The 14,462-nt window shown below is 39.4% G+C and overlaps 1 protein-coding gene across 4 annotated transcripts in view; it reads right to left on the bottom strand.

Moving 5' to 3' along the window:
• Positions 1-1,174: 1,174 nt before the first annotated feature.
• Positions 1,175-14,462, bottom strand: part of PMS1 (PMS1 homolog 1, mismatch repair system component) — a 46,678-nt gene continuing 33,390 nt past the window's right edge. For all 4 annotated transcript variants that reach the window (XM_075429802.1, XM_075429801.1, XM_075429800.1 and 1 more), the window contains 4 exons: positions 12,779-13,234; positions 12,111-12,241; positions 4,283-4,443; positions 1,175-1,556 (listed from right to left, as the gene is read on the bottom strand). In XM_075429802.1, the coding sequence (XP_075285917.1) occupies positions 1,365-1,556; positions 4,283-4,443; positions 12,111-12,241; positions 12,779-13,234 (940 nt within the window). In that variant the 3' untranslated portion in view covers positions 1,175-1,364. The remainder of the gene's footprint in view (positions 1,557-4,282; positions 4,444-12,110; positions 12,242-12,778; positions 13,235-14,462) is intronic.

The raw sequence follows: 14,462 nt of genomic DNA, 5'->3' as shown, positions 1-14,462 counted from the left end.
GCAGTCCACTCCAAATGCACACACATTAATTCTAGGTAAGACTAACAGAGCTACTCTGAGGCAAACAGACCATAATTCATGGGGGTGGCTGCTTAAAATGAGCACTGTGATTTCAAATGACTGCTACAGAGCTCAGTTGGTGTTTTCTGTTCTTGTTTTTCCTTTCTCTAGTTTGAAGTTATAAACCTCTCTTCCATATAAAAAGCATAAACTTACTATAACAGCACAAAAACATAATCATTACCTTGGAGTTTAGAATTTATATGTTGTCATGTATTGCTGCAATGTGATTTCTTCACTTGGTTCACCAGTTCAGCACTGTTTGATACAGAGCAACAGGTCAGTAATTTACACTTTTGGATTGTGTGTGCATTTGCTTGCCTGGTCCGATAGTACCCAACTTGCACTCAGGTCCTTCAGCAACCTTCAACCATTTACCTAGCAGCCACGGAAACACCACAAAGCTAGGTCTTACCACCACGCTTCCACAGTGCCAAGATCTGCTGAACACAGAAGAACCGGAGCTGGACGGGAATTTTCAGCTGATCTTTCCTAGAAGTTCTAAAACATGCTCTTCCAGAGACACTGCACCTGCTATGCGCAGAAGGCATCATCGGATAGCTTCACAGAAGCGTGCTACTACTTGAAACAGAAGAGCAAACACTGTGTTGTGGTATAAAGAGAACCAGTAACTCTCCACACAGCAGACTCTGGCCTAGTTATGCCACATTCTCCTTGAACGACGAGAGTTTATGTCTCCCACCCCCAAGCATAGCATTGCACCAACAGACACGTACTGGCATCTGCTTTCAGCGCCAGCCTCTGCTCCTGTGACTCTGATCCCTTCATCTCTCAAGTCACCGGCCGGTTTTTGTTGATCTAAAGTTTTAAGAGTGTACTGTACTTTTTTTTTACCACCACAAAACTGTAACTATAACAACTGCCTATGGCAATGCCACTTTTAAATACCTACAGCTATCTGGCATTCCTCTGAAAACTAACATCTCATGTCCTTGGTAGAATAAACTTTGCCAACCTCTGTTGAAAGCAACTTCTGACCACTTTGCACCTGAAAAATTCTGACGTACTGTATTTTCTAAACCTGCAGCAATAAGAAAAGCATCAAACCAGTTGAGAACATTTCTTTAATAAAATCTTTAAAAAAATAGCAATGAGTTATTTCTCTACAGTATTTATTTCCAGTTTTCAAGTAGCATTTGAATTTAAATAAAAAAAGTCTCTAGGAGGTGAACATAGGATAATGAAAAGTCATTATACAAAAGCTTTGCACAAAACATGCTGAAATGACAGAGTAATGATCAAAATTAAGCAAGAGAAATATGATCCCAAACAAAATGTTCCATTTACTGAATAATTTCCGTGGAGTTGTGCTTGTCAACTTCTGGAATATCTGTTAAGTGATGAAAAAAAGGACGACCATGAACACAGCCTTTATTTTCCTTTCCAAGCTGTTGCTTCATCCTGTAAATTGTGTTTTGTACATCTTCTTTTGACAAATGTAAGGGCAGCTGCCGAGCTAAACGTACTGCTTCTCCCTGTGGAAAGCAAAAACAAAAACAAAACCCCAACAGTTTTTAAGTGCCGCTTTTTAACACATTGACCTGGGGCTACCAGAAAGCAGAAATTAAGCACTCACTGTTTAAAGGTCATTCTTCTCTTTTCTGTTGATAAATATTCCAATCCCAGAAACCCAAATGTAACTCTGAACATATCGTATTGGTCATTTCATGACACTTCTACACTGGAGTCACACACAGCCAGTCTCCTCGTCATGTCTGCACTCTTTTTCTTTCAGGGTCCACTTTTGCAAGATGCTTTGTGTTTCTGAGTATCTTATTTCCTGCTGGCACTAGCATCAGCTGAAGATGTTTACCAGTTCAAGAGACACATTCTACACCACAAACTTTAGAACTAACATAAATGAAGTCCAACAGTCAGCTAAACAAAGTTTTAAACATACTATAGTGAAATTTTAGATTGATGCTGTATTAACTGTGTCTGTTGCATCCAGTTATCTCACAATACTAGAAAGCAGAAGTGACTGCTAAACACTATTACTGAAGCACCCACCCTCAAAGAATCAAACAAATTCATAAAGAAGCGCTTGGGTTTTTTGCTTCCTCCTCCAGTAGGGGCCTTCCTGCCATTGCCTTCTCTTCTGAGCTTTAGTTAGGTTGCATAGACAGAAACGGAAGTGGCACCCAATCCCCCTTTACATCGCACAAACCTGAAGCAGCGTTCACAGCGTTTGAATCTGACTATTCCCCTTTTGTTTGTCTGGTATTTTTTCCCACTCTTCCAAGTGGAAGAAAGATCACTGCGGACTGTTCTCTACCTCGGAGGGCTGCTTCTTTAGCCCTTACCCTACTCTGTCTTCTGGGTCTACCAAAAGACAGCAAAAGCTGCAGACATGCTGCCTGCTCAAACATCAAACTCCCACCATAAGCTGCAATTCTAAAACATGACAGTGAATGAGTGAATGGTGTTTCCAGTGTTTACCCCCCAGAATGATCAGAAAACTCAGTGCTTACTTTTACAGGTTGTTTTTTTTTTTTGCTTGACAGCAAGCCATACAATTCCTAGTTAATATGCGTTTTCCAGCTCCTGTTACTGCTGCACATGCATCTTCTTTCTAACAGTTCTTCAGCGGATGAACATTGCTCTTAGTAAGCCTTCCTTTGACAATCTCTTGATAAATACCTTTACATGTATGTGTGTGTACATATCCATACATACCTGTATACAGATACACACGTTGGGGGTGTGTGTCTGTGTATCTCTCTCTATGTATATAAGCCAACTCCATCCCACCCAGTCTGACTGATGGGTATTTGTAAGCAGAGGAAACACAGCTTCTGCCTCCAAACCAAGTTGCAAACCATTCCTGTCTCAACACTTCACTCATCCCTTCTTTAAGCTTCTTTCATCAGCGCACAAGAATAGTTCAGTAGTACGCAACAGAATCACTAGCTCCAAACTGTAAGCTGTAAACTTACTGCCCCAAAAAGACAGGGAAAGATTTCTATAATAAACGTTTAAAAGATAAAACACATATTCTGTGTAAATGCCTAGGTCCCATTTTGAAGCAGCCCGACTGAGGAAAGCATGTCAGCCAATGCTTAAGGAAGAAGAGACTTGACATATTTTGGTAACCTGTTTGAACAGAGGTCTTCAGAGCTGGGACTAAAGATAGCATTAGTGAAACATCTAGACAAGAAATGACAGAAAACTACTTTTGTTAGTTACTCCAGCTTTAACTAGTATCACATAGATTAGTTGTTTCTGGAACTTCATGCCCATTATTGTCTCTGGATGGACGACTTTATCTATGTGCATAACAAATATTAACAAGAGTCATCCCAGTTCCAACTGTTGCATAATAACTTCTGTAAGAAAACAGATTAAAGATCCTTTTACTCAAATACTGTATTTCTGGCAACTAATAATGCTGACTGCTTGTGAAGAGCACATGGTTTCCTCTCTGTGCACTGCAGAACTTGGTCACTATTGCACTGAATGGTGCAAGACTCTGCTGGCTGTAGGTCTGTGCTCCCTTTAACTGCAGACGTTACTGACGTTAACTAAAGACATGCATTTGCGGAGGCATACAGGGTTCACCGTGTGAGAGACTTAAGTTTTTACTTCAATGTCTTCATTCCAGCTTGCTTTGCTGGCAAATAAGTTTCTGTTTGTCTCTCTCTGCCCTTTCTTTGATGAATCATTGGATTTTTTTCTTCTTCAAGTGGAAGTGGTGCACTTTCTGATTTTCACATCTCATTGAGGTTTACATGAGAACTAAGCTTCTATTAACGCCTACTTTTCATAAACTGTTACCTTTAATAGTTTTGTAACTTCTTCATAGATTTATTTATAAAGGACTTAAATCTTGATGACTGTTCTGGATTCAACCACCTTCTAGACATTGTAAAGCACTTTTACGGCAGTTCTCTGTTCTAACAGAAAAACGCCTTCCTAGTTTGAGAACTGCCTATACAGAAACACTTTGTGAACATCAGCTTTCAGCATGTACTGTATCACACTGGGCGGCTGGTTTCGGATATGTCTGATAAAAATACTTTGATAAGCCATGCAGAACCCATACACCTCAGAGAGGATATGACATTCTCCTTTTCAAAAGTAACTTCTGTTTAGAAGAGAGCTATGTTAATTACAGCAGAAAACTGAAGAAACATTTTCAATCTGCTTAAGGATTTATTATAAGCTTAGCTGGCCAATATTTAAAAGCAAACTTCTGTCTTACCTCCAAGTAATTTACCACTTTGAGAGGCCTGCATTCATATACTTCCTTTGCATTTCCATTAACTACCGCATTCAGAATTTCTTTCAAATCAGAAATACCATAATATGGCAGACAATTTGCCATCCCCTCTATTTCCAGATGACTTTCCGTAGCTGAAGCACCTGAAAATACAAAACCGAAACAGTAATTTATACACTGCTTTTATTTCTGTCCTGGAGTGATCCAGAGAAAATTAAACTGATGTAAAATCACTTGGTAAATTAGCCTCACAAATTCAATACAATTAGGAAACTTTTTTTGCTCCTCCCTTGGAGTGCAGAGCATTTATTTGTCCAATGTTTCATTATGGTGATGTGTGCCTATTCACATCACACACGTCTCCGCTTATTTTAATTCAAATCCTAGCTGGCACTGTTTAAATGCTTAAACATTTTGCAGCATTCCCAGTCTTGAGCATAGCTTTAATTGAAGCTCCTATTGATTTAATTAAACATACATGAAATTAAAGTAGAAGCTAGAAATAAAATACAATTTAGTTTGAAAAAAATTAAAACTGAGTGCTGGCACTCTTTCCTGTGTAATTGATTTACACATCTGTGGAGTTCAAGTGTTATCATCACAAATTCAGTTTCTACTGGAATAAAAAGCAGGATTTTTTGCCTGCCACAGCAGAGGAAGAACTCAAGCCCATATAGCTAAAGGCTCTGTGACAGACTTCATACTATCATTCACACGGTATCACTGCTGCAGCAGGTACCACTCTGAACAGCAACAAGTCAAACATTTAAGCAACCTTCCGAGCAAAACATCTATTCAGTCTCTGACGTGCAAGAGATTTCGCTTTTTATTCACACTACTTGCAAAAAATTTGAATGAAGCTGCTACTGCACAGCTAACTTTTCTTCCAGTCATAGCAAGCTCTCTAGGGCTCAGGCTCACATATCCTCGTGCAGTCCTGCACAGCTCCTCCTCTCATTCACGCTGGGTGCACAGAAATCTCAGCTCAGCCCGCACGGCTCCCTTCCCTTTTCCTCCACTACAAGTCTAAGAAGTCAAGAGCTTCACAAGGAGAGCACAAAAGAATACAATTTATGGTGAAAATAAATCCACTCTTGTGTAATGGCCCCAGGCGGAATGAATTACATTCAGCCTCAGCCATGAATGGTTTTTGCAAAGTCAAAAAAGCCAAATAGATTGCTACAAAGTGGATTAAATTTAAACAACTGTGATAAGGGATCATTCATGTTCCGAATCCAAACAACAACGTGAAAGATTTCAGAGGTCAGAGAAAATATATATGCAATGTTCACCACCACAATGTAGAGTGAGACTGTTACCCGTCACGCAGCACTGTTCATTTGACCGTCATTAAACAAGAGCACAGATGAACAGGAGGACCATGCTTGCTGAAAGTTCTTCTAAATATGGGTGCGTCACCAGGTAAATAATGTTGTTGGGCCTTTTTAAGTTTCATGGCAAGAGATGCGTTGATCAGAGTGGGTATTTGATACAACGCCTTCACCCTCAAACAAATCACATAACCTCCTTCCAGCTACATGTTTAACCTTGCTTTAAATCTGAAACTTTATTTCCTTTTCACCCAGCATTGTCTTCCTCTTTTTGCAAGCCATCTTTCCCTAATCATGGCCAGCAAAAACAGACATACTTTAAATGTACCACTGTAAGCCTGTAATCAGATTAATCTTAAAGCAAAACATTAAACTATCTGAAAATTCGCTTTATTAAAGGTGAGATAATGTAATAGGCCAATATCTTCCTCATGGGAAAGGCTGCCAGTAAGAGACATGAGCAAAAGATCAAGTCTGTTTTTAATCTCCTTCAACTCTTCTGTCCATTTTTATCCCAATTCTGCTTTAGTAAGAGTAGATTTGAGTAATGGTTCCAGACCATTCGACTACGCTGCTTTCTCTCCAAATGAGAACTTAGTCTATCTGACAACCTTTCAACAATCACCTCTCTATATGCTACCGAAGACGGGACACAACATTTTGTTACGATTTTCGGTTTTAAAACTTGTATTTCCACCGCTTCCTCTTAAAAGTTCAGACAGTGAGGTTCTGGATTTGCAAAACATTTTTTTTTTTTTGTGCAAATCCAGTAAACCTGTCATACACGCTTGCTAACGAGACTGCTAACGCACAATACTCTTCAGTTCTACCAATAGCAATTTTCCTGTCTGCAAATTTTGACTGCCAGATTTGACTTCACCATACTGCTCGTTCATTTGAAAGTCAAAGGGGGCTTTAAAAAAAATCTAACATAAGAACAAACAATACAAATCCTGGTGAGGAAAACACGTCTTCTTCGGTATTTCTGTTCGTGTGTCATTCTCTTTTTCTGCTTACATTCTTTAGGCTGTGAAGTAGCCCACTGCATGCTGATTAACATGTATTTATCTGCAAGACTTTGCAAGAATTCTGATATTGGCAACATTTGATGACATAAGCAGACGTCCAAGCCTCAGTGCACTTGTAAATTTTTGACAAAATATACATTAAGATTTTTGAGTGTTCAAGCAGTTTCCATGGTAGTTTCTATGAAATGCTTTGCAACTTCCAAGGAAAAGATTTCGGTGAACAAATACGCTAGCTTTCAGTTGACTAAAAATGTGGATTTCTCATCGCTACAAATTTCCCTTTTCTCTTTCCAAACAAAGCATTCACAATCATCTTTGGACAATTCCTTCTTGATGGCCAGGAAAATTTGTTCTCTTCCAGCTGCGACCCAGATTAGGTGACACTATAAGACTATCTAGCTTCCAGTCTATGGTCAAAGCTCCGACTGAAATTAAGTAGCAGCATGATTTTCCACTGGTCGGTTATAAGAGCTGAGGCAGCTTATATTACCAAGGAAGCTGGGTTATTTACCTGTTACTGCTCTTTGAGGCCTTGTAAGCACATTCTTTGTGTGTGTATATATAAGTTGGGTACACGTATTCCAGCAGGCAGACAATTCTACCCTAAAAGCCTGCCTTGGAGCATGGCCCAAGCCCACCATTGTTACAAAAACAGGTAAGCCACGTTCCTTGCTCTCTTCTTTCCAGCCAAGAATCCACATCTCTCTCCAGGACTTTCACGAAAGCAAACTGACAGATGTGCAGCAAAGGTACATAAAACAAACACATCTTAAGCAGAACTGGATGGAAAGCAATCCATCTTACTTCTTCAAATGCTTCTCTGTATGTAGGGGTCATTGCAAGCTATACCCAGCGAACAAATGCCTGGCAGATCCCAGCACACTGACTTAAGTAAAAGCAACAGACTGCTCTCCCAAAGGTAGCATCACTCGAAGCCTCAGTGAGGCCAGAACATGAGGGGGCGGGAGGGCAGTGGGAGACAGACTGGAGCTCAGCGTCACAGCTCTGCAAATCACAACAACTGGCACGTTCCACAAAGAAACCATTGATTTTGCCTAACTGACATACTTACAGCAAGAAGCTTTTTCTGAGCTATTTCACAACATGTTTTTCACTGTCAGCCATCCAGAGAAAAATCTGGTTGAAGACTCCTTAGACTGCTGAGCAATCAATATAAAGAGAAACAAGGATATATTACAAAAGATCTTCGTCTACCAAACCAAGAAGACAGGGCACATCTAAGATCTAGCATACCTGGAACAACTTTGGCTGCAGTCATACCGAGTCTTTGAACAATATGGAGTAAAGGTAAATTACCTTCCTGTCACGAGAAGAAAGCATTCAAAGGACAGACTTCTCAAATGAAACAACAGGCAAGTAAGGCCTGCAACTCTCGTGCTCTTGTAAAAATAACTTTCCAAAGGCTGCATTTGTGAAAAATGTAAACACTGTCCAAAGCTCAAACAGTTTTCCCACCAAAGTGACAGAACAAAACTCCATATGGAACTCAGTCCTTGTTAGGAAGAAAAGGCCTAAATCACACCCTTCAAAAACCTACGAGGAGTAGTGTGCCTGGTGTAACATGGTGCTGCAGGGTTCAGAGTGAGGCATGTCCGTGCTACGTCTGTGAGAAAGACTCCTGGTAGGTTATCAGAGCAAGTAAAGTTCAGAACTACCCCACTAGCTAAAAGCTCTTGTCTTGGCCATTAAAAAGTATAGTTGTAGTACTACAAATTCCAAGCACTGTGAGGGAGTATGATTCAATTTCTGAATATTAACACCAAGACCTGCCAAATTTGGTGCAGGACTAATTAATTATTTTTTTTTCTATCCTATGAGTGAAGTTGCCCCTTCCAGACAAGTCATCCAAATAAGAAAAAACCAATACTACACAGGAGTTATTTTCCAAGTAAGAAACCATCAGAATCAAAATCTGTGCCATAAGCTGGCAGGAGGTAGGAATTTAAACTGCAAACAAGCATCTTTAACTAAGACCAGGTGAGATGCAAAGCCAATGAAACAAGGGAATTGCCAAAGTTACCTACCAAATTAAGGCAGCTGTTCAGATTTTCTTGTTATTTAACAGTCAGTCAGTCCTGTACAACACGCCCCACACCAAGAGGAAACAAGGAATGAATTTATGGTCCTATACTCAAGTATACAGTGATATATATACTAGGAAACAGTCCTAGTGGGGTGACCAATACCAAAGCAAGAGGTCTTGCGTTCCAAACTAATATCTGAGTATTATGAGTAGACCATACATGCTAAGTGGCAGCAACACTCAGGGTCTCTCTCTTTTCCTATGGCAGAATACATGTGAAGATTTAGACAAATGATCAGTTCAACCTACTAGACCGACAGTCCTCTTCAGAGAGCACCACGGGTCAAGGAAAGCCTCTTCTTCTGTGGCCAAAACTACCAAACGTCGAATTGGTGCAGCTAAGTTTCCTTTGTTCGTGCTTTGGAAGGTATCTTAGAGCCACAAATGGCATCACAGACTTACCCACAAGGATCAAGAGAAAGGCTTGTTATTTTGCAAGAAATTACCAGAAATGGCACTTTCGCATTCAAATTCAAAGCTAAGGAAATGGAACCTTTGCTCGTGACATAAAAGAGGATGTGTCTGTCAGAAAAATGAAGTTTTCTGTTACAGAAAATAAAAGTCTTAACCCAGGATGAAAAGAAAGCCATGCACTAGTGGCTATTAGTAAGTAATCAACCAGCAGTCAGAAAGGGACAATGTGACCATGTCAGGGTTGAAGTCCCGGCAGAAAGTATAGACCTTCAAATATACTACAGTGGACCTTGACACTGAGGAAGAGTTGATAGTTCAGCTGAGAAACAGCAAATACTACAACTGATCCAACTCACCATAAAGTCAGGAAAAAATGAGTTCTAAAGGCAAGTGCACAGAGAACGGGGTTCAGGTGTGCTCCTATGGATGCTGCTAAGGCGAAACTCTCCAGCTGCCGTGGGTTAAGTGCACGTTTGCATTCAGGACACCTCTCCACAGCAAGCTGTGACTTTATCATCCGCCATACAAAGTGGGAAACCCTGTCCCAAAAAAATTAACAATATATTGTAGAAGAAACAAAACTTTTCTGAGGCAACTTCTAGCTCAACAACACCTGAATGCCCCCCTTTCAGGCTGTGTCTGAGTTTCACAAAACCCACAAAAATAGACACTGAATTCGGACAGCAAGCTAAGAAAATGCTTCTATAAGGATAATGAAGAATGTTATATGGGACAAGCTTCTCTGAAAGTTGAGATATCCTATAGAATACTCAGGCGTAAGTGGGACAAATCATTCCTGGTCTGCAGGGTCACTTTCTGTAAAGATTATACAGCAAGAATCTATAAATTAAAGAACCTCAAACTGCATAGTGAAATTCCCCAGAGAAGGACACGTAAGGACTGTTAATAATTAATACCCATGTTTCTAAAAATCAGCTTTAATAAGTATTTGTAGAAGACAGTAGCATATTTGTAGAAGATAGCATATATAAGGGATGAATTTCAGAAAAAAAGAAAAAGGAGGGACTGATGAAGTTTTAAGTAAAAATGCCTGGGTCAGCTGAAAAAAGGCTGGGAGAAATTCCATTTGTTTGCTGGTATTTCTACCTTCATTTGCAGTGGTATGCTCTTTTAATAACAGAGGCTGCAACTGCTATAATGTCATCAGCAGAAGCTTATAAACATGACTGACAAGCCTCAGATGTTATTAACGTTTCATTCAAGTAGTTTAAGACTGGGACAAAGAACTGAGTTTGCCATTCTTTACATGGGCTAGGCGTATGGTACTGATCAAGTCCATGACCACAATTCGTCAGCCTGTATAGTGCATATACAGCACTTCTACTTTCACTAACTGTAAACCAGGTATGAACAGCTTCCTCACAAGATTCCATCTCCTTAATGTTACACACTTGGGAACGCAGGATTGGAAAACGGTTACTACTTCCTGCTTACTGTGTTGAGTCCCTTGCTGTTCTATTGTACAATTCCGCTCTTAAATTAGTCAGGTTATCTTTAAACTAGTTCCCCATCTCCAGTACCACAAGATCGGTCAACAACTCCCTTCTATTGTTGCCTAGAAACTGTCTTCAAATCTTCACATTCCATTTCTTCATATCCAGTTTACATTAATTAGACTTTGAGCAAATTTACAATATGAGGAGGTGGGAAAAAAACCAAGGTACATGAGCAAAAAGGCTAAGAAACAATCTTTCTCCCATATTTGTGTAGAGACATATGATAGACCTCCTCAGCTTTTGATTTGCTAGACTGAATAAACCTTTTAAGAGCTGCCTTTTACAATATGCTCTTTATTCCCCTAATCATTCAATCTAAGATTATTACCACGAACACCTCTTCTACAAAGTTTTTTCTATTCATGCAGGGATTTAGACAGTCAGAAGGAAGCTTCCTTGTTTTTGCCATGCATGATTCTGAAAACAGCTTTGGCTCTGTTCTTCCCAAGAGCCAGCCTCTGCGTGAAGGAGCTGCTCTACATCCCTTTTTTGTAACTACCCTTAAAAGATCCCATATGTTACAGTAGATCTGTCATCACTGTACATATGTGGGGATCTGTAACACACGAAGCTATAGCATTTCTAACAGCTCTTATAGTGCTGTCAGCTAGGTACTACCCCCAAAGACGTGTGCTTTTCTTGGAATTCTGCTGGAGAAATCCTGATCCGCAGAACTGACCCTGGGTGAGTTGTCCCTGGGTCTCCAACAGCATCCCTATAAATCGTTCTTCAGAAAAAAGTATAAACATTTGATCTCTCTTGCTAAGGTAAAAGGATCTTAGATGAAACAGATTTATCCTGGGATCAATGTAGAAGCATTCAAAAGTAAGCTGTCTCAAAAACAGTTCAGCTCAAACTCTATCAAAAGGTGCGATGGTGATCCTCTCACCCTCTTCTTTACCAGCCCCTTTGGGCTCCGTGTTATAACCCCGACGTGAAAGTAAGTCAATAACCAGATGCAGCTCCTTACTGAACCTCCGCGACAGCAGAGGAGTTGTCAGCTAAAACACATACTCACAGAAGCTTCTGCAAGTACCACCTTGGAAAAACCTGCCAGGACTAAGGAATTCTCGTCAGTTTAATCTAAATTCTGTCAGAATGGCAATTAAGGATATCGATATCCAGCATCTTCAGAAGAAAAAAAACCAAAAGTCATGAAAATGTGGATTTCAGTGCATTCTTTGAAATATTATTAAAGTTTTCTGTTCAGTTATCAGTTTCCATTACTCAGTGTTCTATGGAGAAGATGACATTCTTTGCCAAGTAATAAAATCCCACTGTTAAGGAAAGCAGGATGTTAGTGCTATAAACAATAAGGTGATGTAGAATAACATGATCTACATTAACAATCATTTAAATCATTAAATCAGAAGAAACAAGCCCAAATATGACTAAAAGATTTTAAAACCATCATACCTTCTATCACTTTTATCTGGAATCCATTTGCTACAAGCCTTGGATCTGACAAATAACCTGATCCACTGAAACTCTGGTAATCCTTCTGCATTTTACAAAGAGCAGCCATATACTGAGATCCACCAATAAGACTGGGAAAAAAAAAACAAAATCCTTAATGTGAAAATCAGAAGTGTCAGAAAAATACAGAAAAAAGTAGTAAGTGAGGAGAAGCGAGTAAGATTTTTTAAAATAAGTTTTTTTTTAATTCTGAAAAAGCAATTTGTTTAAAGAAACAAAATCACAACCATTCGCATATCTTAAAGAGTGGTCAGGTTTAGGCATAGATAATAATTACATCGGCCATTGCCTAATACATGGGGGCAAGTTAGCTGCAGTGAAGTCATGGAATTATGGAGCATTTAATTTTCATCCGGGGAAAGAAATTTGTCTTTGCTGCACTACCAATCAAACTGGTCAAAATTCATACTTATTTCAACTGGAGTATGACCAGGCATGCTCATTACTATAAGGTTAAAGTACACAAAACATAAAAATCTGTTCTTACAGATAAACAAATGTACAAATAATCACAGAATTACCAAACAAGGCCTTACCAGAGTTTACTGTAAATAATTATCAAATGATACTTGAAACAACATACAAATTTTTGCTTAATTCTACTATACCTGTCTGTTAACACAATTGGGTTGTCCAGTTTCTCTACTGGAAGCTTATGATTCATCAGTAACCTTTTACGTAGCAGGGCTTCTTCCAATCTATATGGATTCAGGAACATTAGCTTTTTTTCAGTAGCAAATATCCAGACATCAGGAAAACTCTGACGACGGATCAGGAAAAGCTCATGTTCTTCTGAATCGCTCTTCTCGTGTCTCTGAAGCTGATGTCTACAGGAACTCAGAGAAAAAGGCACTGTCACAATTTTTGTAGGCTGTTCAGGTTTCCGCTTCTTTTCCATTTGAGCATGAAATATCTTGTCAAGCTTCTGCTGGTCGGATGGGGATGACTTCAGCTTGGCTTTCTGTTTTTCTGCCTCCTTTGCTGGTCGGTGCGTTGTCTGTCCCACAGCTTTCTTGACCTCTCTGTTGTACCGTTCCAGGTCTTTAGCGGCTTTTATTTCGTAGCTTAAAAGAGAAAAAACCCAGTAACATTAACAGATTAAAAACCCCAACCCCGAACTGCTAACATACTAAAACAAAAGGCAAGGTAACCATTCCAGGAGACAAGAACAGCTCCCATGGTTCATTCGAGTAGCCACATCAGTGTGCTTTCCACTACGATGGAGATGGAAGGACATGGGGGACTGTGCCTGTATTACATTACCCTTCGAAGGTGACGAGTTGGAAATTTACCTTCATGACAGCCAGCAAAACCTGAATTACTGAAGAGGGAGGAGTAACCCGCATCATACAAAGAGCTACAGCAATTTGCTTTTGACCTCAGTCCCAAAGACTGTGTTTAACACTAATTCGCAATCAGAGATATAATTTTTGAAGAAGTTTCGTCACAGGCACATCCAACCCAATTCCCAAAGTCATTTAAGCTTCTAGAGCTCTTCAGGCTTCAAGCGGAGTGCGTGCACTCAGGTAAGAGTCTGGAGCCTAAATAACTTCATAAGCCTCAGGCTCTACTTAATATAAAGAAGTACGTTTGATTTCAAATGGCCTAAATTTACCCACATAAATAAAAAGCGTGAGAATACAGAATAGATACCATTATCACAGAATTCTGTAGCTAATAAACTTACAGAGTTTTCAGAACGTACTCAATAACGAAGAACTCCTAAATGCTGTCTAAATGGTTGAAGTGTTACTATATACCAAATCTCTACAACCTGAGTGCACTCTTAATGAGTTTACAAATGTCAGGAAGATAGCTAAACGTTTATGTATGCCAGGTTTATGCTTGCCTACTGCATAGGAATGGCCTTTTTTGAAGGCCAAAGGAGTGATTTGCTGAACTCCCTCTTTTTGCCCTTATTTGATATTCTGAATTCTAGCAGGTAATTCAAACCAGTCCAATTTTCAATTAAAAAAAGAAAAAAGTAATACTATCACATGCAAGTATTGGAAATAAGTATTTTAGCTGGTCATATTTATTTATTGCTACTTGCTGGAACAGTTTGATTCAATTATGTGTATGCATGCTGGAAAATTGAGGTCAACAAAAGGGTCACCATTTGCAATTAATTATGATGTGCTAGCATTCACATATGGTACCAATATTTAGTTAACTAAAAAAGTCAGTTTAAGTAGTTCCTTGCAATAAATCATGTCCTAGAAAATATGGAGTAAACGTTAAGATAAAAAACATCTGCTCCTTTTAAAATGAATGGATGAAATCACTTGAACA

The sequence above is a fragment of the Opisthocomus hoazin genome, chromosome 9 (genome assembly GCF_030867145.1).
Source record: "Opisthocomus hoazin isolate bOpiHoa1 chromosome 9, bOpiHoa1.hap1, whole genome shotgun sequence".
Lineage (NCBI taxonomy): Eukaryota > Metazoa > Chordata > Aves > Opisthocomiformes > Opisthocomidae > Opisthocomus > Opisthocomus hoazin.
Note: the sequence above shows the minus strand (reverse complement) of the source record. Positions and strands in the feature narration are given on the sequence as shown.